This window comes from Zalophus californianus, chromosome 15, assembly GCF_009762305.2.
Source record: "Zalophus californianus isolate mZalCal1 chromosome 15, mZalCal1.pri.v2, whole genome shotgun sequence".
NCBI classification, from domain to species: Eukaryota; Metazoa; Chordata; class Mammalia; order Carnivora; family Otariidae; genus Zalophus; species Zalophus californianus.
Genome location: NC_045609.1, coordinates 30,331,163 through 30,358,295, shown reverse-complemented (window position 1 = coordinate 30,358,295; position 27,133 = coordinate 30,331,163). Strand labels below are relative to the sequence as shown.

The 27,133-nt window shown below is 41.2% G+C and overlaps 2 protein-coding genes across 2 annotated transcripts; both read right to left on the bottom strand.

Annotated features, from left to right (window-relative positions):
- Positions 1 to 1,292: 1,292 nt before the first annotated feature.
- On the bottom strand, positions 1,293 to 26,350 carry DDX21 (DExD-box helicase 21). The gene is given in 16 exon segments (XM_035724251.1): positions 1,293 to 3,891; positions 4,736 to 4,780; positions 7,326 to 7,460; positions 8,238 to 8,397; positions 10,895 to 10,968; positions 12,521 to 12,640; positions 13,811 to 13,856; positions 13,858 to 13,970; positions 14,356 to 14,505; positions 15,484 to 15,629; positions 16,928 to 17,113; positions 18,392 to 18,509; positions 20,606 to 20,784; positions 21,679 to 21,754; positions 23,787 to 24,236; positions 26,176 to 26,350. Coding segments are annotated over 16 exon segments (2,385 nt in total). The 5' UTR covers positions 26,263 to 26,350; the 3' UTR covers positions 1,293 to 3,591.
- LOC113923459 (protein S100-A10-like) lies at positions 18,562 to 19,811 on the bottom strand. Its single transcript, XM_035724252.1, has one exon. It carries the CDS (start codon positions 19,107 to 19,109, stop codon positions 18,816 to 18,818), a length of 294 nt encoding a protein of 97 aa, XP_035580145.1. The 5' UTR covers positions 19,110 to 19,811; the 3' UTR covers positions 18,562 to 18,815.
- Positions 26,351 to 27,133: the final 783 nt, after the last annotated feature.

Here is a 27,133-nt window from a genome sequence, read left to right as displayed (position 1 = left end):
GGGGTAGGGGTGCCTGGGTGGCTTAGTTGGTTGGGCGTCTGTCTTCGGCTCAGGTCATGATCCCAGGGTCTTGGGATCAAGCCCCGCATTGGGCTCCCTGCTTGGCGGGGAGTCTGCTTCTCCCTCTCCCTCTGCCTGCCGCTCTCCCTACTTGTGCTCTCTCTCTCTGTCAAATAAATAAACAAAATCTTAAAAAAAAAAAAATACAGGGGGTAAAAGAGCTTGTTAAATGACAGATGGAGATGCATCAGCAAAATTCAGAATGTGGCAGAACCTACAAAACAAATGGCCTGGCTTCTTCACAAAATAAGTTGCAAGGCAGGAATTCCTCTTCTAGAGGGAAATTTGCCAACATATAATAAAACTACATATAAAGTCAAATTTTAAAACTACATATGCTCTTACCTTTTGGCTCAGCCATCCCATTTCCAGGAATATACCATGAAGATACACCTCCAACAGTACGAAAATACATATACACAAGGTTCCCCACTGTAGCATTGTGTAACTGCAAAATACTGGCAACAGTCTACATGCCCATACATTAAAAGTAAGAAAATGGTTGAATAAACTACGGTGCTCCACACAATGGAGTACGATGTAGTTATGAAACAAAAAGAGTTAAGATTTCTAAGAACTGACGTGATTTCCAGGATATGCCATTAAGGGGGGAAAAAAAGCAAAGTGTAAAGAAGTGTCCACGGGATAACATCTTTCATGCTGATACCCTGGTTTTGATCCTTGTTCTACGGTTATGTAAAATGTTACCATTGGGGGAAACAATTATTCTAAGGAATCAGTGAAACTACATGTCTGTCCTTTAAGTGTTAATGTTCCTCAGAATTGCTTCCTAAGCTTTGTCCCAGGGAGATCTTACACATTTCCAGGTGATAGACAATTAGGCAAAGATTTATACAAGGACATTCATTTTAGAGTTATTTATATATAATAGTGAAAAACTGTAAATAACTAACATGGCCATCTAGAGTCCTGGTTAAATAGATAGTGGCATACCCATACTATGAGATCCGATGTAGTCATCAGAAATGTTGTAAGATCTGTACTTACCGAAAAGCATGCACATGTGGAGAAGGAAAAAGCAATTCACAAAACTGAATGATTAAAATTTTGTAAATGAATTTTTGGAAGAGATGCTCACAAAAAAGGTTAGATAGGGAGTGACTGTTAACTTGTTTTTTCTCCTGTTTGGATTTTTACACTCATAATTTAATTCCTCTTAAAATAAAAATTTCAAGCTAATCTCAATTTTAGGAAAAAAGCCACCAAAAACATAAATAGGAAATACTAGTATCTTTATTCTGGCATAAAGCAGTATTTTATACATTAACTCAATTTTACAGAAAAAGCATTTTATGTACAATTGTAAAGGAACTGCGGCAGATAGCTCCAATGTAAAAATGGATTGTATTTTCTAAGTTCATTGAGTTTGATACATTGGAAAATATTTTCTCTGTAGAAAATAGTAAAAACCACATTTCTCACGCTAGCCTAAGACGCCCATTAAAATCAAGTAACAGCTGGATTATAGATTTATAAATATGGTGTGGATTCCAGGATCTAGGAGTTCAGCTTCATTTATTGAAACAGCCATGTTTTCTTTGTGTAGAGTGAAATTCCCATTAATCTTCCCCTTACTCCTGATTTCTACCTGATCATTTTTCTATCGGCTAATCCACAACCCACATCAAGGTTTTAACTGCTCCTTCCTACAGGACGGGTACTGCACCCTTCCAATCTGCTTGATAAGGTATCCAGCCCTATCCAAGCCGTGAAATAGTTTGGTTGTTATTAAAATATGGCTCAGTACTTGAGCAAAACCGGAATCTAATGAATTATAATCTACACAGCACATGAGCTGTCAGTCATCAACTTCTCCTGAATCCATGTGGCTTGATGGGAAGCCATGAGGAGCGGGAGGAAAAGTGGTAAAATTGACAAATGGATTAAGAAAGAAAAGCCAAGAGACTTTCTGAAAACAGAGAAACATCCAGGACTGAAGGACAGAACTGAAGTCCAAACAGGGTAAGGACACATTGCCTCAAGTGTCAAAGAGTTGAGTTGGCTATCTGAACGCCTTACTGCAGTCACAGAGTTAGATAAAAAGACCCGATCCAGTGAGAGAAACCAGGGCTTAGAAAGATTTCAACTGTTCAAACATAATCAAATGAAAATAAGAAGGGCCATGTATTTTAACTTCTCCTATCAGTTTATTCCCTGAGATTCCCAGTACAGAATTTCTAGGAATTAAGGCAAGAAAACAATGCCATTCTTAAGCTCCTGCACCGTGCAGAAGTTTGGAGGAAATATTTGAGAACTTAGAGTTACCTGGCCAGGGGCTATATTAAATTCTTCAGTTCCCCCTCAAAGCAACAACTTAAAATAACCATACCGAGATTGTCCTAAAAGGAAGTCTAAGCGGCTAAAACCTTTCAATGGAATAGCAGTCTTACAGAAACAGATCCTATACGGTGGCTACAGGAACTAGGCCTCTGAGAAACCACACTGGATCATTCTACCTAGAACCCCAGTTTACCCATTAGAAGTTAATACTCTAGAAACATTAATGACCTGCTGTTTTTACCAGGAAAAGAATGCTTTATCATGCATCTTGCTTGCATTCACTTGCTCCTCTCTTTGCTCTCAACAGAGACAGGTTTCCTTCTCACAGGTGAAAAACATTTTCAGTGGGTTTCCTGACTCTTGTCAGCAATGCAAATCTCTGCCCCCCACTCCCTTAATTCCTTCTTGGTAAATAATGTTAATCTTCCAGTAGGAAGTGGAGTACAATATCATCAAGCGCCTATTATTATTAGCCTCTTTACTTACAAAGAAAGTTCTGGGGCCATCTTACATATTTGGAATTCCTTAAAGACACTTGCTTGTTATTAAAATACTTTTTACATAGAGATAGATAAAATCTGTGAAGAATTCACTGAAGCATGAATCACCTTACATTAAGAAGTTAAAAATGTATCAAAATGTACATAACCATGGCTAATCTATATGTCTCCCATCAAATGTATCACCATCCTCCAAACCTAGAGCATATGCTGCCATAAAATGCATTACCTCCCAGCTAAGTTTGAAACCTTGCTTCAAAACATGGCTCAGTACTAATTCTCCGAAGACATGTTACAGGACCACATGAGTCACTGTTAGGCAGGTGGCTGAAGAATGCCAATTACAGAGCCAAGCCTGGACTGTGCAGAGCACCTCTCCAGAGACCGTTGCCTTCCCCATAGGTATTCAGGGAAGGACACCATTTAAGTACAGAGCCAGGTCAACTTAAAAAGTATGGGCAAATACATGCTTGATTTTTATCTTATTATCTACAGACAATGTACCAGAATAAAAATATAATGAATTCATACATCTTTTCAAAAGAGAAATCTGAGACATAAGTCCCAATCGTTAAAAGTGATTGTATCAGATGAAATAATTTCCATGAAGCTTGTCTCTCTGGAAGAGATGGGGACAAGGCAAGTAGTCAGGAAGGAAACTCATGTGCTTTCCACCTTGTACGAAAATCAGTGTTCCGTTCCGATGGCTGCATAAATCCTCTACTTCAAATTACTGTCCGAATGCTTTACTGAAACTCCGCTTCTGGCCTTTGTTTTGGGATCTGTTACTTTTGTTGCCACCTCCTGATCGCTGTCCTCTGAAGCCTCGATTTCCTTCCCGCTGTCCCCGGAAGCTTCTGTTGCCTTCCCGCTGTCCCCGGAAGCCTCGACTGCCATCCCGCTGTCCCCGAAAGCCTCGACTGCCATCCCGCTGTCCCCGGAAGCCTCGGTATCCTTCCCGTGGTCCTTCCAGCTCCGGCTGCTCCGTGGCCACCGAGAGCTGCCAGCGCCGTGAATCATGCCATTTTTCCTGCACAGAGATGGTTTTGTTTTTACCTGCTCTGATTTTTATTGAATTCGGTTTTAAAAAGCACGAGAAAGACCTTTTTTTTTTTTTTTTTTACTTTTTCTCTGAAGAAAAACCTGACTCATAACCTAAGTATTTAAAAGGTCACTGGTTAGAAAAAATACAACCTTCATGCCCCAGAGGCCAGTCATAACAGTGTAAGACTTTCACCATGAGAGGTACCCTCATCACTGTATCATTTATTCAATTCAATTACTACAGGGTATCCACAGCTATCAGGTAGTAAAACTTGCAAATATACCACACACAAACCCATTTCTCACAGTAGTACTGAATGAAGATATAGCAATTTAAAAAATGTCTATGCAAACCCCATACAACATACACAGGGAAAAAAAGCTAGATGTTGTGCACAAGAAAGGAAAGAAGGAAAACAGGCAGGTTGAGTAAGAAAACTATCAGAATAAAAAGGCTAGGGAAAAAAACGGCTAAAAAGTCTAGGAGAAAAAAAATGCTAAAATTCATTAATTCTAATTGTCTTTTAGAAAAGGGACTAGAGCTGTTGTTTCCTTTCCATATTCTGTATTTTCAGTAATGAACACATTTTTAAAAAAAGATTCTTTCTTTCTTTCAAGAAAGAGCATGAGCGGGGAGTGGGGGAAATCCCAAGCAGACTCTTGAGCTGAGTGCACAGCCTGACATGGGGCTCGACCCCACAGCCCCAAGATCATGACCAAAGCCCAATTCAAGAGCCAGATGCTCAACCAACTGAAACACCCAGGCGCCCCAGTAATGAACATTTGATAATTGAAATATGTTAACTTCAAAATCCAAGAGACAAGAATACCTGTATTTCTGTTACTGCTGCAGTAGGGACATCAAAGCAAACACCCTAGAAATCAAAACAAATGCAGGTTAACCCAGCCTTTCACTAGAACTGTATGTGTACATTAAGTGATATTCCAAAAGACCAAGTAGTACATTAAAAATCAGAAACAAAGACTCCAGGTATTAATTTTTGATAAACTTTAGACCAAGACCAATACATTATACCTCCCAAAGGCACAATAGCAAAAACCCAAGGATATTTGGGACTCAAATATCCTGAAAAAAAAAAAAAAGGGACTCAAAATGATTCAGAACTGATTAGAGATCATTCTTGGCTATCACGCTTTGCTAATTCCTCAAGTAGCTATTAGCTACGTTTTAGAGCTAAGGAAACAAAGGTTTGGAGATGCTGACTTGTCGAAGGCCCCCAGCTCATAAGCAGAGCAGGTTTTAAACATCTGGTCAGTGTGGCTCCAAAACCAATGGTCTACATTAAAATATACTGCTTTCCATAAGAAAAAGTGTCTTCAGGATGACCTAACTAAAAGTAGAAAAATAAATTATTTTTTTAAAGGGGGGAGGGGGCAATGGGTGAAGGAGAGGGAGAGAGAATCTTAAGCAGGCTCCACACCCAGCATGGAGCCCAATGCAGGGCTTGATCTCATGACCCTGAGATCATGATTGGAGCTGAAATCAACACTTAACTGACTGAGTCACCCAGGCACCCCAAAATAAATGATCTTCTACTGTCACTTTTCTAGTTTTTCACAATTCATCCTGCTATAAAAAAGTTTTTTAATAATTAAGAGCACCTAATTAGGGTGGCTCAGTTGGTTAAATGTCTGCCTTTGGCTCAGGTCATGAACCTGGGGTCCTGAGATCAAGCCCCACATCGGGCTCCCTGCTTAGTGGGGAATCTGCTTCTCCTTCTCCCTCTGCCCCCCCGATTCATGCTCTCTTGCTCCTCCCCCCAAAAAAAAATCTTAGAAAAAAAAATTTTTTTAAATACTTTACAGGACAGTAGCAGTGCCATCACCTCCAATAAAGGAGATTCTGTTTCTTGGTCTCCACAAATGTAGTTGAACTACCCCTGCTTCTGATACAGGCACTCCTCTCCCCTGGCTGCCTTTATTTAAAACATTTTATGAGGAACACCTCATTTCCACCCAATTCACGCAATTATAACCACAGGGAACATTAGGTACTGATGGATTTTGCAATTAGTGGGAATCTTCATTCACATTCTTTTTAAGTTTATTTATTTACAATCTCTACATCCAATGTGGGGCTTGAACTCATGATCCCAAGATCAAGAGTCGCTTGCTCTACCAACTGAGCCAGCCACGTGCCCCTTCATTCACATATGTTTAACACCAGGCACTCACTGGAATATAATGATAACTAGAATATAGTTTTTGCCCATAAGTACACATCAGAGTGTTCTTGAGGCTCTCAGTCAGTAAGCAAGCACATGTGGTAAGGTAAAATTTAACTGAATAAAGGCATGCCCTAAGAACTCTGAAGTCCAGATAAAAATGCCCCCAACTCTACTGTATAGCCAAGGAAAGCTTCACAGGGAGACTTAAGGCCAAGCCAAGTCATAAAGGTCAACGTGGAAGAAAGAAAGACCATAAACAATGGGTTGAGCATACATTTAGGATGATAGAAAGGCAAGGTGTGTGTGGCACTCCTGGAGTGGAGGGTACTCGCGGCAAAGATGCAGAGATGAAGCTGGTCAGGGGGGCAGAAGCCAGCTCATGAAGACTCCTATCCTCCATGTGAAAGCTGAGACTTTAACCCATACAGTATGTGTAGTTGCTTAAGGAGATGAACACAGACATGCGGAGAGTTGATGATAAACCTGATCTGATTCACTAGGCCAGTGGTTCACAAAATATAGTCCATGCACCCCTGGGAACCTGAGATCTTTAGGGGAGGTTCCACCAAGTCAAAACTATTTTCATAACAATACTAACATGTTAGGTGTCCTTTCCACTTTCATTCTCTCATAAGCACACAGTGGGGTTTCCCAGACACTATATTACATGTGATGGTGTCACTGCTCTGATGGCTAATGGAACAACATGCTTAGGTTTTAGAGATCCAGTTTTAATTTCTTATATGATAAACATTAATAGATTTAACCCACATAAACAAAAACTTTTTGGTATCCCCAACACTTAAGAATGTAAAGGGGTCAGGAGACCAAAATGTTTGAGAATTGCTGGGCTTGTGCATACCATTAACTGAGAGCAGGACACAGAAGAAAGAACATCAGGTTTGGAAGGCAAGATTTTAAATTTCAGGTTTGAATTAAAGATTTGGAATTCAATTTTGAATAATTTTCAGGCTTAATAACCCCATCTGGGTAGAAATCGTCAGGGAAGGAGCTGGATATTCACGTCCGGCACTGCGTGCATAGTTCAGGGTAGAGATACAGATGGGGTAGCTGTCAGTGACTTAGTGGCAAACTGAAGGTCATGGATGACATGCCTGGAGAAGACTATCTAGAGAGCAAAAAGATGCTGCATCCCCACAGAACAAGGAGAAGCCTCCATTCGGTGTTTTATCATCCACATTAAGCAAGGTCACACAGAGGCGTTCCTTACCTGCTTTCCTTTGAGAAAAACCATTCCTTTCACTTTGGAATCAATATCCTCGCTCAGCTGCTCTTTAAGTTCTTTCCAAGCATAACTAATGTTTGGCATTTCAATTGAGCATCGTAAGATCATGGTCACAAAGCCCTTACAAAGAGAACAAAAATTAGTCTCAAAAACAAACCTAAGTGATAAAAATTACCCTCATGTTTCTAAAATATTTCCAGAAAAGTTCTTCCTAAAAGCCTATACCTCCCCTCCACACCCAACATATACACACAATTTAGTACAAGTAAAACTGGTGAACTCTGAATAAGGTGAATGGATTGTGCCAATGTTAGTACCACTGAGCTGTGATATTATAGTTTTGCAAGATGTTACCATGGGGGGAAACAAGACAAAGTATAAAAGGGATCTCTCTGTGTTATCTCTTATAACTACACATAAACCTACAATTATCTCAAAAATTTCATTTAAAAAAAAAGGGAAAAAATACATCTTCCTAAGTTTCTAGGTATACTGGCTAAATGTAGCATATGCATTTATGTGTTTATATGGTTGAGTTTTTTTTTTTTTAGGATTAAAAATACTGACATACAATTCATATACCATAACATTCACCATTTTGAAGTTTACAGTTCAGGGATTTTTAGTATATTCACAAAGTTTCAACCATCACCACTATCTAAAATTCCGAAACATTTCACTACCCCAAAAAGAAACCACATGCCCACTCACACTCAATGTCATTCTCCCTCAACCAAGACACTGGAAACTACGAATCTACTTTCCATCTTTATGGGATTTGTTTATGTACATCTACCTTCATACAAAAGTTAAAACAATTGAGAAGTCTAACTGAACCCTTTCAAATCCTGTTCACACTCAAAACACCAAGGGTCAGAGTTTGACAGGAAGCCTTACTGCATCTGAGTTGATCAGAGAGCGCTGGTCTACCGATGTGGCTCCTGAAATGTGGGCCAGGGCTGCTGCCAAGGCTTCCACGGCCCCCTTCTCCTCTATCAGTCTCTCCGCTGACTGCTTGAAGTGACTGATGGCAGTGGGAGGTACAGAATCCAAAAGCCTATGGTGTGATTGAGTATATTTGTTAGGAGAAAGGATAGAAGTGGACAGACTGTGTTTTCAAGGCAATACCATCTCAAGATAAATCAGTAACTTCAAATCTTTCAGATAGCTGACACATCATTTTGATGCAATGTACAGATGGAATCATCACATTTCTGTAGAAATAAATCCATTCCTTTGATTGCGTCTAATTTGACTTTACTATCAAATAAAAAAGTTTCATCCCAAGGAAATAACAGAACAAATATCAAGATGTTCACCACACTGTTATTTATGACATAGAAAGAGTATAAAATGTGCATCGATACGGACTGGTTAAATATACCATGAAACAGATAAAATGGAAGTCCATGCTGCCACTGAAAGTGATGTTAATAAATGTTGAACATTTCTCACAATAAGCATGTGTTACTTTTATTTTTTTATTATTTTTAAAAAGATTTTATTTATTTATTTGACAGAGAGAGACACAGTGAGAGAGGGAACACAAGCAGGGGGAGTGGGAGAGGGAGAAGCAGGCTTCCCACGGAGCAGGGAGCCCAATGTGGGGCTCGATCCCAGGACCCTGTGATCATGACCTGAGCCGAACGTAGACGCTTAACGGCTGAGCCACCCAGGCACCCCGCATGTGTTACTTTTAGAATCAGAAAACACTATAGTTATTTCCATTCTGAAATAAAAGGAAAAAAGACTTCCAAATCAGGTTAAAAATGATATGGACTTTTTATGAGAATACACATTAGTTAGGGAGTCACCATTATCTTGGTGATAATAAATGTCACATCTTCAAAAGAGGTCATCCAGGACAAAAATAAACAAGGCCACATGAGGGAGCCTCTTTTGGAAGGGCTGCCCCTCTACAGGACATCTCTTGGCAACTTGTCTCTTTTCTTCTTCCTGGCCACATAACCCCAAATTTCCTTAACTGGTGTGTCACAGGGAACCTTGTCTACAGAATAAAGTATGCCATGTGAAAATAAATTTGAAAATTATTGAGTTAAATTATTTTCCTTTGGAGACCTTTCTTGAGCTACTAATATGTTAATATCTAGCATTTCCTCTAATCATAAACTCCCTCATTTCTGTGCCCAGTGCAGAGCCCAATGCGGGGCCTGAACTCATGACCCTGAGATCAAGACCTGAGCAGAGATTAAGAGTGGGCTGCTTAATGGACTGAGTCACTCAGGCACCCCTGCCCCTATTTTTTAAGATAAGCATTACACATATTTATAATAATTATGGAGAACAGCCTAAAATGATGCTCAGACTCAGTGGTTCTTAAGCAGGGGATGTAGGTCACCACTTGGAAATATTTGGAAAATAGTCAGGACTTTCTGGTTTTCCCAATACCAATCCCCGCCCCCCCGCCGCCCCAGAATACCACACAGCCAGAGATGCTAAACAACTATCCTTCAATTTATAGCACAATCCCACAAAATAATTCTCTTGCCCCCAATGCCAGTGACAAACACTGCTAGTTAATCTAATCCTCACCAGCTAGAGGTATCTTAAAAAAATAATCAACCCCCCCAAAAAATAAATAATCAACCCATTCCTACCAGCTGGGGGACGAGATTGATGACGATGTGGAATATAATCTCTGACCCTAAAACCTATCTCCACATGGGAAGCACCCACACCATATCTAAGATATGGTTTCTTAAAATGCCCAAGATAAACCCAACTATTAATAGTGGTTTCCTCTGGTGAACAGGATTAGGTAGGGATGAGTACAAATTAGGATTTTTATTTTGTAAAATTTTACTTCAGCACAGTGTATTTTTATAACAAGGAGGCTGTAAATCATTTAAAATAATAATAAAATTCTGCAGCCATCAAAAGGAATGAGATCTTGCCATTTGCAAGAAGTGGATGGAACTGGAGGGTGTTATGCTGAGCGAAATACGTTAATCAGAGAAAGACATGTATCATATGACCTCACTGATATGAGGAATTCTTAATCTCAGGAAACAAACTAAGGGTTGCTGGAGTCGGGGTGGGGGGGTGGAGGGATGGGGTGGCTGGGTGATAGACATTGGGGAGGGTATGTGCTATGGTAAGTGCTGTGAATTGTGCAAGACTGTTGAATCACAGACCTGTACCTCTGAAACAATGCAATATATGTTAAGAAAAAAAAGAAGAAGACAGCAAGAAGGGAAGAATGAAGGGGGGAAATCAGAGGGGAGACAAACCATGAGAGACGATGGACTCTGAAAAACAAACTGAGGGTTCTAGAGGGGAGGGGGGTGGGAGGATGGGTTGGCCTGGTGATGGGTATTAAAGAGGGCACGTTCTGCGTGAGAGCACTGGGTGTTATGCACAAACAATGAATCATGGAACACTACATCAAAAACTAATGATGTAATGTATGGTGCTTAACATAACAATAAAAAATTTAAAAAATAGAAAAAAATAATAAATAAAATTCAAAAGACCAAATCTCATTACTGCACAAAGTCAGGCAATAAATGGAACAGCAGTGGTGGGAAACATACCTGATGGCATCTTTGCTGGAAGCTTTTATTATCTCTGTTGCAGAAGGAACCCCTATTCGCTTAAATTTAATTCCCTACAAGAAAATGAGCCATAGTTTAATGTACCACCTGGCCATCACCTGTTTTCACGGAGATTAAATCCCCTAATTTTTTTATATTACCAAACATATTTATTACACATTTAAAAGATAAAAAAAAAGAATTTTTTATCTCAGAATGGTTTTAGATTTATAGAAAAGTTGCAAAGATACTACAGAGTTCCTGGGGAGCCTGGGTGGCTCAGTCGTTAAGCGTCTGCCTTTGGCTCAGGTCATGATCCCAGGGTCCTGGGATTGAGCCCCGCATCAGCCCCACCTCGGGCTCCCTGCTCAGCGGGAGGCCTGCTTCTCCCTCTCCCACTCCCCCTGCTTGTGTTCCCTCTCTGTGTCTTTGTCAAATAAATAAAATCTTTAAAAAAAAAAAGATACTACAGAGTTCCTGCACACTGTGTACTAAGCTTCCCTATTATGACCACTACAGTACATCCGTCATAGCTAAGAAACCAACACTGCCACATTACTATTAACTGAATTCTAGAGTTCATTCGAATTTCACTAGTTTTTCTATTAATGTCCTTTTTCTGTTCCAGTGACACCACAACATTCAGTTATCATGTGTGCTTGGTCTCCTCTGATCTGTGGCAGTTTGTGTCTTTTCTTGTTTTTCATGACCTTGACAGTTTTAAGAGTGCTGGTCTTAAGGACTGCTGGTCAGGTATTTTGTAAAATGTTGTCCCTCGCTGTGAGGCTGTCTTGGGTTTCTGGCATGCTTAGACTGAGATTATGGGTTTGGGGGAAGAAAGCCAGAGGCAAATCCTGTCTCATCACATCATTCTCAAGGCATACGCTAATCCCTGATGTCAACCACAAGCACCCTGCCAGGCAGTGCTTGCCTGCTTTCTGCATGGTAAAGTGCCCCCCATCCTTCTCCTTAGGCAAGTCACCAAGTACAGTCAGTTCACAGGGAAGAGGAGAGATTAATCTGTCAGAAAAATCAGTCTCCTCTCTCCCTCTTAAATGTATCCTTTTGGGTTTTTTTGTTTTGTTTTGTTTTAAAGATTTATTCACTTATTTGACGGCGGGGGGGGGGGCGGGGGAGGGAGGAGCAAGAGGAAAAGAGAATTCTGAAGCAGACTCCCTGCTGAGCCCAACAGGGGACTTGATCCCAGGACCCAGAGATCATGACCTGAGCAGAAATCCCGAGTCAGGGCCTTAACCAACTGAGCCACCCAAGCACCCCTATCCTTCTGGTTTTTAAGCAATTCCTACAACCCCCTAACCTAGGTTTAAAATATCTTGGGTGTGTTCATGTTATTGTCTGAAAACTGCTATTCAAACACAGAAATAGCCCACGTAATTGTAAATATGGGAAAACAAAACCACCGCTTTCACATGTAAACATTTCAAAATGGGCTTTATATTGTAGGACAATGTGTAAAACAACATGTATCTGATAAACTTTCAGTTATGGCCACATGCTAGAAATAAATACAATTTAAAGTTAATACAAACTGAACTAAAAAAACAAAGATTGACTTTAGAATTCATTTCAACCTTTGCTGAGTGAAGGCTAAGGAAAGAGTTTTACCGCTTTTTGCTCCACTTGTGCTAACTGATATTCTTCCTTGTGCTGATAAAAGCAGATGCAAATCCCCGTCCTTCCAGCTCTACCCGTCCTCCCAGAACGATGAATGTAGGACTCCACATCCTATTGAAGTAAAATACATGAGTGACACTGAACAAAAAGAGACAAAGACCTGAGTGGTCTATGCAGAGGGAAGTGTGGTGCTTGTATTACATACCCAGAGTGTGAGGTTCCCCAGCATTTCTAAAATAAAGAACTGTCATAATTTTTAAAAATCTCTAGAATAGTGGTCCCTATCCTATGGGCAAATGTGCAAAAAGCATCATCTAAATAGTGCTGTGCTACAGAACCACATGTGTAATTTCAGTCTTCAATTTTCTAGTAACCCGCTAAAAGGTTAAATTATTGATATATTTTATTTAACTCAATATATCTAAAAGTTGTATCACTTCAATATGCTATCTATAGGAAACAGCTTATCACTGAGATATTTTACATTTTTTGTAAGTCTTCCAAAATCCAGTGTACATAATAGAAAGTTTAAAATATAAAAAAAAAAAAAAATCCAAGGTGTACTTTATACTTTGAGCACACGTGTCAACTCCGACTATTCCCAGTGCCCGACAGCTACATGTGTCTGTGGCCATCATACTGGACAGGCTCCTTGAAACAGCATCCATGTCATCACATACCAATCAGACTGCCTTTGTAACAACTGGAGCCTCCACAGTAGTCAGGTAGTTTTTTCTATCATTGTAAACAACCTTTTAATCCTGAGGGATGGGGTCCTCACACTGGAAGTGATGGGAACAGAACAGGCTCCTTCTCCAACGTTTATTTACATGAAACACCGTGCACACATCACCTCTGCTTCAGGGCCCTCCCTCAGAGGTCCCATCACCCACAAAGCCAGGGAGTGTTAACCACGGCAACTATTAACCACAGGCCTTTTTTCCCCTTCTCCATCCTCTAGCTCATGAGTTTATCCTACCCCCACCCTGCCTAAGTCCCACCCATCTTCAAAGTCTACTTCACAACTACACTACCTGCATGAGCCTACCAAACTCCCTCCAACCAGAAACCATCCTTCCAACCTGTGGCCACTGACCACGCTTCCATTCAACGGTCAGATCTGAGGGAAGGACCTCAAAAGAGATTTGTTCTTAAAATCGCCCATAGCATCCTAGGACTCCAGAAATAGCTATTACTAACCACATGAAAGTAAGCAATACAACTTCCCATTTTTTTAGTACCCAAAAGAAATAAAATAAAACTACAGCACAGAACACTTACCTTTGGTGGCGAACTCTGTACAACCAGATCAACCTCAGGGATTCTACCCACGAGCAGCAACATTGGTTGCAACCAAAACTCCAAAATCACCATTTCTAAAACCTTTCAGAGTGATTTCTCTCTGCTTCTGAGGAATATCTCCATGTAATGACTGGGCATCCTACCAAAGAAATAAACTGGCCTAAGAATACCAGATGCAACAATACAGGTACTTTTAGCATCACACATTAGGCCTATAAAGGTATTTGTATTCTGGCAATACTCCCACTGAAAATAAAGCAAAGGGAAAAACATGTGCCTTACATGGACAAACCTCAAATTTTTCCCCACTCCTTGGTCATTAAATCAATGTCCAGCTATACTTACTAGGTGAAGAACACCAGGCAAGAGTGATCAAACCCACTTTGCCAGCGTAGCCTTGGGTTTGAGCCACCCTTTCCTCACCTGTGAGAGGAACTGACAGATCAGGTGAGCTCTAACATGTAAACGGGGTCTATCAGTTGAAAGAGGCTTCCTCCCTAAAGGAAAGAGAGAGAAGGACCAACCTGCTTTATGGACACATTCTGTGACAACTCCTGGGCTTCTTTCTTGGTTTCGCAGAAGATGATAGTGCGCCCATGAAAACCACTATATACTCGTATCACATCCCCAATAACTGCTGCCCTTTGAGTCCAGTGGCACTTGATAGCCAGATGCTTATGAGAGAGGGAAAAAAGATCTATTCAGTATAGCTTACCTGGAACCTGAAATCACCTGCTCAAAGCTACTGGTGCTAGAAGCAATTGTTTAAGCCTAACTAGAGCAGACTACTGCCACCACTGTGTGGAAGGAAAAAAAGAAAAAAGAAACAAACAAAAAACCCCACCTAAACCATTAAAGCAAAGAGCCATCTCTTTCTCTCTCTCTCTCTCTAAACTAAATAAATAAGTCTTTTTTTTTTTTTTTAAAGTGGGGATAGGGCACTTTTAAGCATCCAACTCTTGGTTTTGGCTCAGGTTATGATCTCAGGGTTGTGAGATCGAGCTCTGCATTGGGCTCAGCCCGCAGCATGGATTCTGCTTAAGATTCTCTCTCCCTCTCCCCCTTGCCACACACATTCTCTCTCTAAAATAAACAAGTAAATCTTTAAAAAAGAGAAAGAAAGAAAGAAAAGAAAAAGCAAAGAGCTGTTCCCCTTTCTCTGGTTCCTCTATTTTCTTTCTTTCTTTTTTCAAGTAGGCTCCATGCCTAGGACAGAGCCCAACACAGGACCTGAATGTTTTGTCGTTTCATCCACTTAAAAATGCGATTAGCCAGTTAGTCTGCAGGTCTATTCCTTGGGTGAAAGGAATTCTGTGCTCTGGACCCTAAAATGAAAATGGCTTCAACACAAAGTACTAGATTTCTCTGCTGCCCTCAGAGTGTTTAAATTCTAGGTGTAATTTCTTTCTACTTACATAATTCAAGCAGATAGAGATTCCAGAAGATTTTGAAATCAGACTACCAGAAATGAAATTTAGAAAACACAGATACCACATACAACTCAAAGAGAAATAGATCTTTACTTGGCTCTTCAAATGGATTTAGTATTTATCTGGAAAAACAGTGTATATTTGCCAGTCTTAATACCATTAGACACAGGGAAAACATGACACCATTTATTACTAATTCTAGCAGCTGAATGAATCACTTACCTCCACGGTTATTGCCGTTTTCTGGGTCTTTTTACCAATCAGGTCCACCTGTTCATATGTAGATTTCATGTATTTCTTAGCAACATTATATACCCAATGAGGGCAAGTTGCAGAAAAAAGCAATGTTTGGGGATTGTCTTCTGAATCTTTGGGGAGAAAAAAGTCAGTATGAATAACTCCAATAAGCCTACACAGTATTCTATCTCACCCAGTTCTTCCAGAGTCCATCAAGATGCTACAGCGACCATGTGAGGCCGAGCCAGGCACTGATGGCACAAAAATGAAAGACACAGAGATACCTAGTGGGCAAAGAAATACTAAGTCATTTATGTGAAGGAGACTTGAAACACCGAAAGTACTTTGAAGTTATTTTACTTTCTGACCACTGGCGTTTATGAACCATGAGGGAAATCTGCCCATTATGAAACGTAACTGGAAAACACCTGTTCATCAAGCCTAGTAACTGTACAGTTTAGATCACTAAGCAAATAACCTACAATAAACACCAGAACAGATCCTATATTCACCTATACTCTCTGGCATATCCTCAGTCTTTTGAGTTTTGAATTCCAGTCTATTCATTCTTTGAGGTCAGGTATTAAAAAGCTCCCCAACCCCCATCTTCTTCTTTTTTTTAAGTTTGCTCTTTGAATAACACTTCATTTTCATATATTTCAAATGGTGGTTTAAGTAGATAGAACCCTTTTGGAGAGCAAAACTAACAATGTACATTGAGAAGCATGAACTATTTATACCTTTAAAGTCAGTAATTTTATTACTGGACATCCATCCTAAAGCACAAATTCCAAATACTGAGATGTGAAGGAAGCTATCTGCATAAAAACGTCTCTATGCAGAATTATTTATATTATCTAAAAATTGAAATATATACATGTAATTAAATCATGGCACAACCTCTTCATGGAGTGTTATGCCAAATTTTTATATGCATAAGATTAAAATTAACACATATGTACATATGCACAATAGTACAAAGTCAGGAAGAAAGAGACCAAAAGCAAAGCACATCAAGCTGGCAGAATACGGTATTTTTCTTCTCTTACTTTCCCAAATTGTCCCCATTATAGTTATGTGATAAATCATGATTTTTTAAAAATATTTTATTTATTTATTTGACAGAGAGAGAGAGAGAGCACAGCAGGGGAAGTGGCAGGCAGAGAGAGAAGCAGGCTTCCCGCTGAGCAGGGAGCCCGATGCAGGGCTCGATCCCAGGACCCTGGGATCATGACCTGAGCCGAAGGCAGCTGCTTAACTGACTGAGCCACTCAGGCGCCCCATAAATCATGATTTTTTAAAAAATTTAATTTTTCCTAAATAAAATAAGTCACCCCCCAATTTAAGGTTTCATTTAACATTCAGAAGACTGCTTAATCACCACCCTTCCTCTAAGCCCTTCCAGCAGCTCCTTGAATTTGGAGCTTACCTTTCTTGTATGCCACACTTAAAATCTCTTCCACTTGATCAGCAAACCCCATATCCAGCATCTGGTCAACTTCATCCAAGACAACATGCCTAAGTTTGGTGAGATCTAGCTTGCCATTCTGCAGGTGGTCTTTGATACGACCTGGGGTCCCAACCAGGATATCAATCCCATTCCGCATGCGTTCAACTATAAAGAACATCAGTGATAAAATATGCTGGGTTTTTAAGTCCTTTTATTAGTCCGGGGTACCAATTAAATACATTTTTATTCTAAAATACTTACTAACGAAAAACACAAGGTAATATGCTAAGTATCAAAGATACTTAGGGGGAACTCAAGATACTCTAGGGATAAGCGGTAAGAAGTGACAGTCTAGGGTACTATGTGACGTAGAAGAAAAACGTGTCAGTGCGGGATGGAAGCACCAGGAGAGAAATTACTTCCCTCGTGGTAGAAAGTGTCAAGGTTTCACAGACAAAGTGAGAACAAGAATCTTAGAGAAGAACTTTATATAAGGTAAGCAGGTATGGAGAGAATGAGACTGGGTAGAAGGGTAAGTATTTCGAGAAGGTCCAGAGACGTTCAGGAAAACAGTCCAGTATAATGAGGTGAGACTGATAATGATGCAGCTTTTTACTGAACTGCACTTGCAATCTGGGGGGGGGGGTCACACTGGGCACTCTACATACATCAGCCAATTCAATCCTCACGATACCCCTGCAGGATGAGTTTTAGTAACCTTGTTTTTTCACGTGAGCAAATGAAAGTGCAAAAAAACCAAGCACCTTGAACTTAAAATCACACTGTGAGCAGAGTCTAGATTTCAAACATACATTTCTCTGATGCCAAAGCCCAGTTCATTTAACCAAAGCTAAGAAGAAATAATCACAAGCCCTGCATGCCAATTGTAACATTTTTAATGCCTTAAATCCTTTCCTGAATTATTTATCTGCTCTACATAATAAAGTTTCGTCTACGGCCATACCACCCTGAACGCGCCCGATCTCGTCTACATAATAAAGTTTCAAGGTCTTGAACTGGTAGGTAATGGAATCCTATAATAGGAGCCTACACCATTTGGCCCTTGGGCCCAGAGGAAAGAAGGCCCACCTGCAGCAAGAAAGAAATAAAGACCCCAAAAGAGGCAGATTCACTGTCCTTGACAGATAAAAAGAGTAAATCTGATTCATGACTTTCTAGTGCCAAGCGCCCAAGTGGACTCTATCCTCTTAGGCTCAGTAAGAGATCTGTATAGCCTTTAGATAAACATAGGTAAGTAATACAAAAATCCAAGTAATTATATACAGGATTTGACATATCATCATGTAGGACCATGTTCTTGACCACCTTTAAACAATGACAAACGAAGACCACTAAAAATGACTAAACTAGGTAAAGCCAGATGTCGAGGTCAGAGAAATCCAACCAGGGCACCCAACAGTGGTTGGCTTTGGATTTACTTACTCTGACCTCCATAGGGAGTCCCACCATAAAAACAAGCCACTGCCAGCTTTCTTGTGATGTCACTGAAGTCTCTGCTTACTTGATTTGCCAACTCCCTCGTGGGTGCAAGAACCAGCACCTGAAAAGGAAAAACTCATCATTGAATTAAAGTACTACACAGCATTTGTTTCTTTTTTTTTTTTTTTGAGGAACTGAAGAAGGAATTTGTTTATTGAGGGTAAGGGTGCAAGCAATATAAAAATCAAAAGCTTATCTGACTTTTCTTTCTCTGCTTCTCAAATGGGGGTTGGATTTTATTTGTACATTTTCTGAGGGTCCCGATCTGCTCACGGAATCCTTTATACAGGGGGAAGCTGTGGGACAGATTCCTAGAGATCCTTCAGGAGAACTCTCATTGGGCGGGCAGGAGTGTTGCTCATGTTGCCTACTTCTTTCCCTTCTGCTTCATGTGTATTACAAAATAGTCATTGCATGCGATGGTGAGCCCAGCAATTAGCGAGAAGAAGCTCTGGAAGCCCACTTTGCCGTCTCGGCACTGGTCCAGGTCCTTCATTATTTTGTCCACAGCCAGAGGGTCTTTTTGATTTTCCAAAACTCCAGGGAACTCCTTTTCCATGAGTACTCTCAGGTCCTCCTTTGTTAAGTAGCCTTTATACCCAGCAAACTTGTGAAACGTGAACATCATGGTTTCCATGGCGTGTTCCATTTGAGATGGCATTTTGGTGAGGTCTGTTGAAACCTTGGCCCGAGGCGCGGCTGGGACGATTTGCTGGCTGGGACGCACGGCCAGTTACAGCATTTGTTTCTTAACAAATTTGGAATTCACCAGAAGGCTCAACTCATCCTACCAAGTATTTTCAAAACATCTGTTATATGCTTTACAACATACTTTGTGTGGGGAAGGATCATAAATGTAATATAGTCCCTGACAAATTGACTCAGAAGAAAAGTTTACGATCCTACCAATCAGAAGGGACGTAAAGTCCAAACATGAGGTGCTCCAGGAGAGTTGCACGGAGCAGGCCAGAGAAACTGGGGAATTTCCTGGAGCTGCTACCACTTAAATAGCATTCCAGGAAAGCAACAACTTGAGCAAGGAGTAACACTGCTGATGATAACATTAGCTAATCTTTGTGCTTTTACTGTCTCAGGCTCTACTAAATGCTCACTATGCATTATTCTGATTTAATTCTCCCAAGTTATTGGCCCACCTGCAATTGTATTGTACAATTGTACCTACAATAAACACACAAAAGATTTTGAGCCAAAAGGCTAAGAAGCAAAGCCTGGATTTAAATTTAGACAGTTGGGTTCCAAAACCAATAGACTGAACCTCTACACTACAGTAAATTGAACGTAGAACAAAGACAAGGCAGGACCAACACATGGTGAGGGGCTTTGAATCCCAGAGCAGTCTGAGTTTGACCCAACAGGACATACAACATGAAACTACCACAGATTCTTAAGTAGGGTAACAGCATGAAACAAGTATGATTTCAGAATATTCACTGATTCATCAGAAAATTCATCCAACAGATATTTACTGAATATCCACTATGTGTCAAGCCGGAATAATTCTAAGTGCTGGAATAATTCATTTGTTTGATGCTGCATTTGTTTAGAGCAATAAACAATGAATGAATGAGTGGTGAGTATGGATACTAGCAGGCCAGTAAACAAGTGAGGTGGGGCCAGAAAGTCAGGTGCAAGAAGTCATAACCATGATGACAACATAGGCATTTCAGTGAGATTAAGGTTTGTCAAATGCCAGATTCTCCAGAAATGAACCCAATGAGCACCATCTTGACAAGAAAGCTTGGCCCCTTCACCTCTTTGAGTACCCCTCCTTCTACTCATGCCTCTCTACTAAAACTGCTTTCTCCATCTAGGTAAAAATGGTCAAAGACACTTGATCAAACCTGTAAGCCCCAGGTACATCAAAATAGTTGAAGGGAACATAATGAGCATGAATAATACAGGTGATCACAACCATGTGGCAGATTATAATATTTAAATATATAGGGTTTGTGGCCAACAATCTTAAAAGAATAATCCTGCTTTAGCTTCAAATAAAATCTATAATAGATCAAAAAAAAAAAAGGCTTTAAGGAGAACCCAGTAAAAAACTATAATATATGATGTTAAGCAAAGCATAAAAGATTTTTTCTCCTGTGCAGATATGGAGCCCCTGAGCTCTGTGTTAAAGATAGTTACCTGAGGGGCACGGCCTCTTTTCCGGTCTTGCAGTTCTCCCTGAAGTTTCTCAGTCAAAGGGATGGCAAAGGAGAATGTCTTCCCAGTTCCTGTCCGCGCCTGTGCAATTAAGTCCTTTCCACTATAGACGTGGTGAAACGTCTTTGCTTGTATAGGAAACAAGAAGGTCACCCCACGGGCTGTGAACAAATTAACCACGTTATCTGACACTGCAGTTCTTAAAATACCAGCCATGCTTCTGGTCCTGCAGAATTAAGGAATTCTACCTTCTGCTTAGTATCTACAAAGTCAGGTTCCAATGTATTCTGGTAATGAAGAATCTGCTGGACTGAAGAATATCAACAAACTTTAAAGCACCAAATTATAGTAAATATTATTTTGAGAGTTTAGTCACTTGTCATGAAATCTCATCTGTAGGTCAAGAGAAGCCCCCGAATCAGGTGCTTTGCAGTCCAGACTATGCCACACCTGATTTAGAAAACACCTACTCAAGCTTCTGTGACTACCTGATTCATTCACAGACACACTGCCAGGCTGAGTGCTGAGGAAGGCTGGTATCATTGAGAGATGTCTCATGAAGTGGGAGAGGATAAAAAGAAAATATGAACATGGCATGAACCATTTATTTGCACCAGTGCAATCAGTCCTCACACTTCTGAATACACATACTGATTTGAATGAAATTGAATCACCTATTTAAGAGGCAGTAAAGCAGGGCACCTGGGTGGCTCAGTTGGTTAAGTGTCTGCCTTTGGCTCAGGTCATGATCCCAGGGTCCTGGGACCGAGCCCTGCATCATTACATCATCGGGTTCCCTGCTCAGCAGGGAGTCTACTTGTCCCTCTCCCTCTGCCCCTCCCTCTCCACTCATGCTCTATCTCTCGCTTTCTCTCTCAAATAAATAAAATCTTCAAGAAAAAGGGGCAGCAAAGCCATCATTAGTACAGTCCTATACTGTATATATAGATCTACTTTATTATATGGTCGCATATATTGTCCTTTATCTCAACAAAAACAGTGGAGTGCTTCCAAATAAATATTCTAACATTATATAATATTTCCAAAAATATTACCTTTGAGAAGTTTAATAGTCTGTTCAGATATGGGAAAATTAGAGAAATCTCCTTCTTTTTGTTCCACAGGTATTTCCTATCAAGTAAAGGGCCACAGAAAGAAATCAGTAACTTCACCCCTACAGGTAATTATTGAGAAGGCTTCTGAGAAAGAAACAAAAGAACCAATTCTAAAACAGCTCTTGTAAATCAACCAAAAAGGCACAGAAACTCTGGTAGGTTAATCAAGATCCAAAAAGGAAATATATCATAATCATCTATAAAACCCCAAGAAAAGAAAATCTGTAGCAAATATATACTGTACAGATTCTATCCATGGCTTGTTAAGGCTGATTCAGTCTCAACCAAGAACTATTCCATTGCCGGGTGCCTGGGTGGCTCAGTTGGTTAAGCGACTGCCTTCGGCTCAGGTCATGATCCAGGAGTCCCTGGATCGAGTCCCGCATCAGGCTCCCTGCTCGGCAGAGAGTCTGCTTCTCCCTCTGACCCTCCCCCCTCTCAGTGCGCGCTCTCTCTCTCTCTCTCATTCTGTCTCAAATAAATAAATAAATAAAAATCTTAAAAAAAAAAAAAAGAACTATTCCATTGTCATCCCATACCCACAATATACAGTAGTCCCCCCTTCTCCACAGGGGATTTGTTCTAAGACCTCCAGTGGATACCTGAAACTGTTGACAGTATGGAACCTTTATATATACTATGATTTTTCCTATACATATCCATAATAAGTTTCTAAATCAGGCACAGTAAGAGACTAACAACAACAATAGAACAATTATAACAATATACCATAATAAAAATTATATGAATGTGGTCTCTCTCTCAAAATATCTTCCTGTACTGCATTCACCCTTCTTGGGATGATGTGAACTGATAAAATACCTAAGTGATGAGATGAAGGGAGGTGAATGACACAGGCATTGTGATGTAGCCGCAGGCTACTATTAACCTTTGGCAATGTGTCAGGAAGAGAATCACCTGCTCCTGAAGACAGTTGACAGGGAGTAACTAAAACCCTGGAAAGAGGGCGCCGGGGTGGCTCAGTCGGTTGAGCGTCCAACTCTTGATTTCAGCTCAGGTCATGATCTCAGGGTTGTGAGATTGAGCCCCATCTCCGTGCTCAGCAGAGTTGGCCTGAGAGTCTCTCTCTCCCTTTGCGCCCGCCCCCCCCCCACCCAGCTCACACTCTCTGTATCTCTAAAATAAATAAATAAAATCTTAAAAAAAAATAAAAAAAGAAAGAAAGGAAGAAAGTGAAACCCTGGAAAGCAAGACGTCAGATCAAGGGGCACTACTGTACTACTGTGTTAAACAAGTCATTAACCCTTTTCCACAGCCACATCTTTCACATACATCCAAAGAAAATAAGGAACAAGCATTTATGACAAAGTGGTCACAGTGGCATTATTTGAAAGTAAAAAACCTAAATGCCCAATTAAGTGATTTCTAAATATTTATATGATGGATTATGGAAGCATTAAAAATATTTAAGATTTTTTTTTAAGATTTTTATTTATTTGAGAGAGAGAGAGAGAGAGAGAGAGAGAGAGCGAGAGGGGAACACAAGCAGGGGGAGTGGGAGAGGGAGAAGCAGGTTCCCTGTCAAGCAGGGAGCCCGATGCGGGACTCAATCCCAGGACCCTGGGATCATGACCTGAGCCGAAGGCAGATGCTTAATGACTGAGCCACCCAGGCGCCCCCAAGATATTTAATATTTAAAAAGTTGGGAAAAGGGGTGCCTGGCTGGCTCAGTCAGTTAAGCATCCAACTCTTGGTTTTGGTTCAGGTCATGATCTCAGGGTCCTGGGATCGAGGCCCACATCAGGCTGTGCACTCAGCATGGAGTCCGCTTGAGATTCTCTCTCTCTATCTCCTCAGGCTCCTCCCCACCGCTAGAGCACACTCGCTCTCCCTCCCTCTAAAAATAAAAATAAATAAATAAAATCTAAAAAAAAAAAAAAAGAGATGCGATCAAGAGTTGCATGCTCTACTGACTGAGCCAGCCAGGTGCCCCCTCCCACTTTTAAATAATACCAGTAGCAATTACCTACTTATTTATCTGAAACAACAGTGAAAGATACAGTCTATATATTAAAATACAACCCTACCTGCTCTAACTCGCTGTTACTTTCTTCCCCAAGGGTTTCACTGGAGTTAGAGACAGGTCCAGAATGAGGGAATCCATTCTTCAGTCTGGGGCTTTTCTCTCCAATTTCTCCATTCACTTCCTTTTCTTTCTTCATCTTCTTGGGCTTAGGAGCATCTACTTCTTCTTCAGAAGTTTCTTCACTTTTTATTACCTTTTTGGTTTTAGGAGAAACAACTTTCTTTTCAATGGACTCCTTTGGTTTTTTCACACTTTTGGTTTTAGGAGAAATAATGTCATCCTGAGATGGCTCCTCTTTCGTTTTCGCCTTTCTGGATTTAGGAGAATTCATGTCAACCTCATTAGACTCGGCTTTCTTTTTGACTTTTTTAGCTTTGGGGGAAATAATTTCTTCCTTTACTTCTGTTGCCTCTTCAGCTTTATTAGATTTTGGCTTCTCTTTTCTACCTTTCTAAAAAATTAATAAAGAAAATACAAACTACTGAGCAAAGCACGTATACATTTGAACGATACATCAATTCTGGATTATTTCAAGATCACGTAATTATGAAGAACACAATTTGGGGGCATTTTTCAACATTTGTACTTTCACCTTGTAATAAGTCAAAAACACTATGCTTTTTAGTACTGTTTCTTAGCTATATGGAAATAAGTACAGTGTATATCAATGATTCCATCAGCTTAGAAGAGACTGCCTCTTGGTATCTATTCAATTCGTGTTGGTTGAATATGTTGTCAAGCTTTCACCCGGGATTTGGAATGGCTCATGGGATGCTCCAAAAGGCTCTAAATTAAATATGTAGGACAACAGAAAGTGATCAAGTACAGCTTAATTTACTTCTAATAGAGTATTAAGGCCATATATGTCCATAGATGGACAATGTTAAACAGATTTCTTTCTCTGCTAGAATGCCTGTACAGGCGAAACAGGGATTCATAATACCTGTCTTGGCTACCTGACAAGTGCAAATGAATTTACAGAGACATTTTATGAACCAAAAATCTATAAAACCCCACAATCTATCTCCCCATGTGTAAAAAAGATGTATCTAATTTAATGGGGGAGGAGAGAAGCACCATTACAAGGAAATGAAATGGGTGAAACCTCCAAGACAAACCTCCAAACCAAACCAAACCAAACCCACAACTATGGCTCCTACCTGAAATGTCTGACCTCTTCCAACTTTTCATATTACTTACATGAAGTAAGTACTTAATATTACTGAAACCAAGTAGACAGGTGCTGTACCTCTGTTAAAACCTCTCTGAAAGGCCAATCCCAGAAGTATGGAGACTATTACATTTAGCTGAAATGTGCCTCCCTAAAACTTCAGGTCCCTCCTCTGCTCTCAAATCATGAATGAGGGTAATCTTTCCCACAATGATCATCTTTCAGACATCTGAAAAATAATCTGGTCTCCCCACAAGACTTCAGTTCTTTCATCCATAACCAGTGGTCTCTCTGGAATGTAATGGGGTTTGGCCAAGTCCCTCTTCACCTGAGCATCCCACAACTGAATACCTTCACTGATGCGGAGCAGGTAAACCAGGACCACTGCCTCCCCACCTGTGGGGACAAGTCTGTGCTCCCCCGGCTTCCTACAACGCCAAAATATTGCTGTTGTAAAAGCTCCCCATCAAAAAGACCCATACACACCGAAGGAAAGGAAATTCTAAGTCATTCACAATAGGAATTCAGGGACAATCTTTGTTCTCACTGACTGACCTTATCTCAGATCAGAGAATCGGTCACAAGTTAAATCACTGAGGAAGTAACAGTATAGAGGCAGACAGCGATCAAGGTAACTTAAGACCACTACACACTGCCGACCTCTATCAAAAATCAGCACACAATACATCTTTACATTTCCACGGAGTATCTGGTCAGTAGACATTAAGCCGAATACTTCATCTTCTAAAGGCTGCTGACCGGAAAACAAACTGTACTTCCCTTACTACTCAAGTGTCACTGCAGACGCCGCTCATGTGTGCAGGTGGGTTTGAAGTGTCGCTAGTCTAGTCTAAAGCTTCAGTTCCTACCTTGACCGACAATTCCCTCCGCACACGCTCACGCCCGGAGTCAGGTCAGAGCCTGAGCCACCAACGTGGGGCCCAACCGTGAAGAGCCAAGCGCGCCCCGGCTGCGGACCGCCCAGACTCCCGGACCACGTGGGAGCGGTGCTCACCCCAGCTCCTGTCCGGCCTGGGCCGCTCGCGCGCCCACCGTCCGCGGAGAGCACGGCCCTTTGGCACCCCCTATGCCGAGCCCCACGCCGGGCTCCGGAGGTGCCGGGTCCGCGTGCGCGCCACGGGCTCCTAGTCCGGCACCCCACCCCGCTCCTGTACTCCGCTCCTCTCAGCGCCCCGGGTCCCTCGGCCCTCGGTGGCACCTTCTCATTCTGCTTTCGCGGTGTCTCCACTTTTTCCATGGCCGTGTCTGAGTCCAAGTCCCGGTCACTAAGGAGTTTCCCCGGCATCGTTCAGCACGAGCAATTCAAGCCGACGGGTCAGGTCCACCGCGTGGAAAGGAAGAGACAGTACTACCCCTTTAGAGGACCCACTCTCGTCACTTCCGGTAGCAAAGCCATTCCGGCGGAAGCGGAAAGCCCCAGGGAGGCCGGAGCCCACGTGGTAGCTCCAAAGTATCGGCTGCTCCGGCTGGTGAGGGATAGTGAATTCCCTGCACTCCGCGCCTGGAGTAGAAGGCTCCAACTGGGAGGAACCACAAAGGTTGGCAAACGCTGGCCAGATTTCCCTTAGCCCCGGCCTGTTGAATGACTTGTTGCATTTCCGTGGTGTCTCTTCAGTGCTTTATATTAGATTGCTGGAGTTTGCAAGATACTTTCGCGCGCAGACGCGACAAATGTGTATTCTTGATCACCTTGTGGAAAAGTCGACACTGAAAGGAGACGCCCAGACTCACAAGCCTGGATAAGACTAGAATTCGGTCGGGCTTTGGTCATCCCTTTATGCGTGCACGTAGACATCCCCTGAGCATTCACTGTGATGTCGGTGAGAAACAAGGCTAGGATCCAGTAACAGACAATACACGAGTTGTTCTCAAGAAACTTTATAGACTGGTGGGAGATAGACAGATATCAGTTGTTCTGAAGACACGGGGAGGCACCTGAACCGGCCTTGGAACCAGTAGGAAGGGCCCCAAACCACATGGACCTCTATAAGAAAATACAGGGCTCTAAATCTTGCATATTTGGACAATATACTAATTCTAGGAGTTGAGGGAAAGTGGTCCATTGAATGATCTATGACAATGTCGCTAAACTCTGAAGAACTAGTGATGCAAAGAATTGGGAGCCGCTTCGACACAAAATCATTTTTGAAAATTAG

Excerpts from the sequence above, each read along its gene's own strand:
- LOC113923459 (XM_035724252.1), bottom strand. The coding sequence starts at position 19,109 with ATGCCATCTCAAATGGAACACGCCATGGAAACCATGATGTTCACGTTT.